Source organism: Eulemur rufifrons, chromosome 20 (genome assembly GCF_041146395.1).
Source record: "Eulemur rufifrons isolate Redbay chromosome 20, OSU_ERuf_1, whole genome shotgun sequence".
NCBI classification, from domain to species: domain Eukaryota; kingdom Metazoa; phylum Chordata; class Mammalia; order Primates; family Lemuridae; genus Eulemur; species Eulemur rufifrons.
In genome coordinates this window covers 41674081-41680080 of record NC_091002.1, presented here as the reverse complement: position 1 = coordinate 41680080, position 6000 = coordinate 41674081, and the positions used below count along the sequence as shown (strand labels likewise).

The window sequence follows — 6000 nt, the reverse complement described above, 5'->3', positions numbered from 1 at the left end:
CACCACAGCCCGCTCCGTTCCCCCTCCATCCCCCTTCCCTCCAGCCCACGTTTCCCATCCGGACCCAGGAGGTGGGGGCCTGTCCCGCCCCCGCTGCGGGGAGGGGTCCCCGCGAGCGCCCGCGCCCACCCCGCGGACCCGGGAGGCCCCGCCCCTCGGCGGGTGGGCGGGGCGCCGGCGCGGGGGCGGAGGGCTTTACCTGGGGTGGCCCGCGGTCGCCGGCCCCGCCGCCCCGCCATGTCCTGGGCCGCGCTGCTCGGCCTCCTGGCCGCGCTGCTGCTGCTGCTGCTGCTGACCCGCCGGCGCACGCGGTGAGTGCCCTGCCCCGGCCGGCAGACAAAGGGGCGTCTCGCTCCTGCCGAGCTCGGGGTGGGGTCCCGGTGACCCGCACCAGGGGACCGGCCGGGCCGAGGCGCAAGGTGGGAAGTTGCGGGGACAGGGGTAGGTCCCTGGGGGCTGGACACGCGCCGCGAGACGTCCAGGTCTGGCCCTTAGCGCGATGGCTGGGACCTGGGAAGGGATTTGGGTGAGGACGGGGGTCTGCGAGCGGGGAGTGGATGCGCGGACAGCCTCGGCGTGACCCGGGTGGCAGAGCCTCGGCTGCTCTTGAGCCTCCGCTGGCGCCACCACCACTCGCTGTCACACTCTGCCTCGCTCTGCGCAGCCCCGCGGGTAGCCTCGCTCCTCACCCCATTACACTGATGGGACAGTTGAGGCTGCGGAATGTAGGTGCCCTGGGGGATGTCTTTTTCACGCCGTGGAACCACCTGTCGCCGTGTTCCCCGTCTGGATTGGGGTGAGGGGTCGGTAGGTTTCAGTTTTCATTTGGTAGGGGAGAAACTGAGGCCGCTAAAGGGGTCCCCTACCGGGGCCAGACGTCGCCACCTCCTGGGCGGTAAGGTTTTCCTGCTCCATTGAGAATCTGATTTAGGAGAAAACCCAAAACTCATATGCCTCCAATCAGGGTGATCGCACTTGCTCTTCTTCTCATAAAATATTTTGAAAATTAATTTGGATTGCACAAGGAATAGCAGAATACATTTGACTTAAATATTTATCGTGTTATAGATAAGACTGAAGCCCTTTACCCGTCCCCCCGCCCCAGGATTCTAGTCCTCTCCCCTCTTCAGGCCTCTCCTGTTTCTTAGTTTGCGTGGAAACTTCCAGATTTGAAAAAAAAAAATGTTTTTTATTTTAGACTAGGTTGAGATTTACAGAAAAGTTGCAAAGATAGTACATAGAGTTCCTGTATTCCCCTCGCCCGGTCTCCCCTACTGTTAACATATTGTTAGGGTACATTTGTCACAGCTGAAAAACTAGCGCTGACCCCGTTACCATGCACTAAACTTCAGACTTTAGTGGGATTTCTTCGGTTTTCCATTAATGTCCTCCTTTCTTCCAGGATCCAGTCCAAGGTACCACATTCCTTTAGTTGTGATACCTCCTCAGTCTTCCAGATGTTTTAAAAATTACTCTTACAGACATGAGCTTGTAGATATACCAGAGCAGTGTTAAGAGTGTGTGTGTGTTTATGTTAGAGTGTTTGAAAAATCCAGAAACATCGGGAACTTTTTGGTTTTGAAACAATATGTAAGTTGAATTTTCAGACAATAAGCTCACTGTATTTTTCTTCAGCCTTCAGAAATCTTTTCAGGTGAAATTAAAAACGATGCATTCAATCATTTGCCTGAAGAAAAGAAAAGAAAAAAAGACAACAAATTTCCCGATGAAGAAATGAATTATTTTTCCTAAGTTGGCAGGCTCTTTCAATGCTCAGTAGAGAAATGTTTTCAGACTGTACAGTTCTTTTCTTCATCCAGATTTTAGTTTTGACATCTATTCAATGTTTTTGCATGGAGACCTAGTCCACTGTTTTGATAATCCATAATATGAGTAAGTTGCAGGTTTCTTTTTCCCTTTTCATTCATGTTCCTATTGATGGACTTTTAGGTTGTTTTCAGTGCTTTCGCGGTTTCAGACAATGAGCTGTGTTCTTCCTGCGGGTGTCTCTCTGTCTTCGCTTTCCTCTGGGGGAGGCGGGGGCAGGGTGTGCCCAGTGCATGGGAGGTGGGTACCTGGGTCCCCGGCATTCTTGGCATATGGAAATTCCCAGCCTGTGGAAATATGGTCAAGTTGAGTACCACTTTCTGCCTCAGTTTCCCAGTGTTTAAAATGGAGACGATGACAATAGTAGCTAAGAATGGAATTGCTGGGTTAGAAGGAATGCCAATTTGACGTTATTTTGGCCAATTCTTGCTGACTGTCAATCTGAAGAGCTAGTTTATCTTTGGAGATGAGCCTTTGATTTTTATGCCTGTGAGTATATTGGGAGGGTTAACAAGTGAATACTGGGGAGAAGTGTGGGAATGGGGGGCTCATTGGCAGCTGGAGGGCAGTTACATGGACTCTGGGGACCCCAATTTAGGTCCCCAATCTCATTTTCCCTTCCCAGCTATGGGGGCACTTTGGTTACCCCCATTTTACAGAGGAGGAAGCTGAGGATCAGGGAAGCCAAGCAACTTGCTCAAGGTCTTCCTGGATTAAAACTCTGGACTGTAAGAATTTTTAATTCTCAGGAAAAATGAATTCTCACTCTTCCCACTCATTATACTGGTCATCTGACCACTCAAAAATCTTAGAACCGCAGGACCTTAGATAATAAGAGATGCAGCCACAGCAGAAGATTCTTAAGGAAGGACAATCGCATGGAAAAAGAGGTGGATGGTGCTGTGTGGACGGTGACCCAAAGTTTGGGTCGAAACAAGGCTCCCCGCCTCTCTCATCTCGTGCCTCTGCTGACCAAGCCCCGAGGTCGTTTTCATCACCTCCACCAGGCAGCTGAGGCTTAAAACGGTTGAGTGACTTTCGCAGGTCACACAGAGATTATATTCCACCTGTAGCCAGCTCCACAATTCATGCTTGGCCCAGTAAGAAAACGAAAACCAGAAAAACACTACTTCATTCATTTAGCAACTCTGTCTTTACTTAATGGTATTTTTTAAATATTTTAAACTTTTTAATTATGAAAAATTTCAACTGTACAGAAAAACAAAAAGAATAGTATAAGAACCCCCGTGTACCCACACCTTGATTTGACAGCTGGAGGGCAGTTAACGTTGTTTTAAAAATTATAGACATCATGATATTTTACTATTTCAGAATGCATAGCCAAAAACAACGAACGATACAGTGAGCTATGGCAGTGCCACTGCACTTGAGCCTGGGCAACAGAGCAAGAGCCTGTCTCTAAAAAAAAAGTGACAATCACAATTCCATTATCTTGCCTGAGAATAAAAAATAATAATAATAATTCTTAACATCATCTCCTTCCCCGTCCAAATCCAAATTTCTGCAATTACAACAAGATCCTTAAGCCCAGTTTCTCCTGGGAAAGGGTGGTGAGCTGAGAGTTAGCCGTGTGATGTCTGGGTCCATTGACACTAATGATTTGCCTCGTGGGTATCAGAAACTGTCTTCTTGCTTTCCAGGCCTCAGTTTCCCTATCTGTACTGTGAGGTGGCTCATAGAGGTGGCTCTCAGGCCCCAGCTGCGTCATCAGACTAGTGCACCTCTCTTCCTCTTTGGGCTTGTGTGGCTGCTGCTGGGTGCAGCAGGAGAGGTCTCCTGGGGAGGAGGCCCCTTTTCTGGGGGTCCAGAGGCCATAGTGGCATCCCCTGTGGCTCAGTGACTGGTCTGGGCCACTGCAGGATGCAGAATTCCTAGGCACAGATAAATCTATCTCATTCCAACGTGCACTAACCAGATGGAGCAGATGCTGGTCCGTGGCTGCATTCAGCCCTGCATGGGTCTGATTTGTGCTGCACAGGACAGGGGAGAAAACAGAGGGATTCCACATACAGAAATCCAGATTGCCAACTTGTGAAAAATTGGAAGATCTAGCAACATTTTCCTGGTACTCAGTAGTAGAGCCCTCTTTAAACCTTGCCACAGTCTTCACTACTCCCTATTGCCTCTCCAACATGCTGCTGTTCTGTTTATCACTGTACTTCCTCTGCTGTTTTTTTCTTATGTTGAGAAATAATTCTCTGAGTCTGTGTCTATTTCAAAAACAAGAAAACAAAAACTAGAGCAAGAAGGTTTTTTCTACACAGCGGGAGGCAATGGGGGGAGGTTTGGAATGGCATCTGGGAGACCCTCTGTTAATGGCAGACAGAAAACCCTAGAGGCCTGTGGGTGAGCCCTGGGGGAAGAATGGGTTAAACAGGTTAAACAAAAGCTCAGATTACTCCAACTCAACTGGGCAACTCAGTCCCCTTTTGTTCCCCATCAAATCCTCTCAGAGCCCGAGGCCCTGCATTAAGTTGAAACTGTGGAACAGAGAGGTTGGGCAATCTGCCAGCATTGCACAGCTAAACGATGCCAGCCTCTGCTCTGGGCAGTCTAGAACATGGACTTTGTGTCGGGTTCTTAACTGCGTTGGCTCCCTTAACCCTCTCGGCAGCTCTGGGAGGCACGTGCTATTCACTGGGCACCGACCGTGCGCATGATTCATTCATCTGACACCTACTCTGTGCCGGGCACCGTTCCAAGGGCTGGAGTGAACAAGCCCCTGCTCTCGCGGACCTTGCACGAAGTGAGGATGCAGTACGCTCCATCAGGGGGCACAGAGGCGAGTGAGAGCCCACCTGTGACTGCGTCCCGCTGGCTGCAAAGGGCCAGGCGGGAGAGAGAGATAAAGCAGGTGGCAGGGCTGGCAGTGGGGTCTGTGAGTGAGGAATGGGCAGTTTTTAGAGGAACCCACGTGATGGGAATTAAAGCTCTTAGGGGAGAATCAGAAAAGATGTCTTGGTGCCTGAACCAGGATGGGCAGGCAGTGGTGGGCTGAGTGGGCGGGAGCCCCGGACAGGAAGGTCGAGCCTCCCCTCCCCGCCCCCCCAGAGCCTGGCAGTGCCTTAAAACAGTGAAAGTGTCAGTGGGCGAGGGTGGAGCCCTCAGACCTCAAAATAGAGCCTCCTTCGCCCCTGCTGGCTGCTGGCTGAGTCACCCTGGAATGTGGCCGGCCAGAGTTGGATTGAGGGCCAGAGCCTACCACCAGCCCCGCCAACCCCAGCCCGGCCAACCGCCAACCGCCCACCGACCGCATCAGGCGCCTGGGCTCCCGGCTTCCGGCCTTTGTCTGTGTCTCCTTGGGATGTGTCTGGGGCAAGAGGAAAGCGGCCAGAAATAACACCTGGCTCACTGAGGAGCTCGGATAAAGGGCCGGGACAGGAAGCCCCTCCCACCCTCAGAGATGTCTTAGGGAAATTCTCAGGCCTTGCGTTTGGGCAGGTGGCTGAAATCTCTCAGTTTAGTGTCCTCATCTGCAAAGTGGGGTGTAAATGTCCAGTTGGGGTGACGGAGGGCAGGGTAGTGTCAACAGCATGGGCTCTGCAGACCTGCTCGGATTGGAAACCCAGCTCCTCTAGGGTGGGCCCCCTGCCCCTCACACCTCAGTTTCCTCCTCTGTAAGGTGGGCCCGCAGTAATAGTTCCTTCCTCGTCGGGTTAGCGGGAGGATTTCTGGAGTCAGTGGGATCCAGGGCTTAGCGTGGTGCACCCCGCGCTGCCAGGGCTCATTCGGTAGGTGTTGGCCGTTACTACCAAGCAAGGACACATTTGGAAAGTGCCAAAGCATCGTGCCTGCTGTGTGGTTGGCGCTCAGTAAATAGTGTCCAGGAGTCTTACTGATCCTGCATCTCAGCTGCTCCCCGGCCAGCAGGTGCCAGGGGCTCTGCTAGGTGCCCCGTAACCCCTCTCGTCCTCACCACAGCCCGGTGAGGTCAGGAGTGTTGTTACTCCCATCTTACAGGTGAGGAAAGAGAGGCAGAGAGAAGCCAAGTCACACAGCCGGCAAGAAGCGTGGCTGGGGTTTGAAGTCAGGAGGAGTGGTGCTTAAGTGTGAGCTCAAAACCGCCTCGCCCTCCTGTCTCTTACGCAGAAATCACTGCTCCTGTGTCCTCTCTCCCTGGGCTCTGACCTGGAGGGGCTGGTGCGCACCAGC

At 52.2% G+C, this 6000-nt stretch overlaps 1 protein-coding gene across 1 annotated transcript in view; it reads left to right on the top strand.

Moving 5' to 3' along the window:
* Positions 1-237: 237 nt before the first annotated feature.
* PTGIS (prostaglandin I2 synthase) overlaps positions 238-6000 on the top strand; it is a 37845-nt gene continuing 32082 nt past the window's right edge. The window contains exon 1 of the mRNA XM_069495713.1: positions 238-311. Within this exon, the coding sequence (XP_069351814.1) occupies positions 238-311 (74 nt within the window). The remainder of the gene's footprint in view (positions 312-6000) is intronic.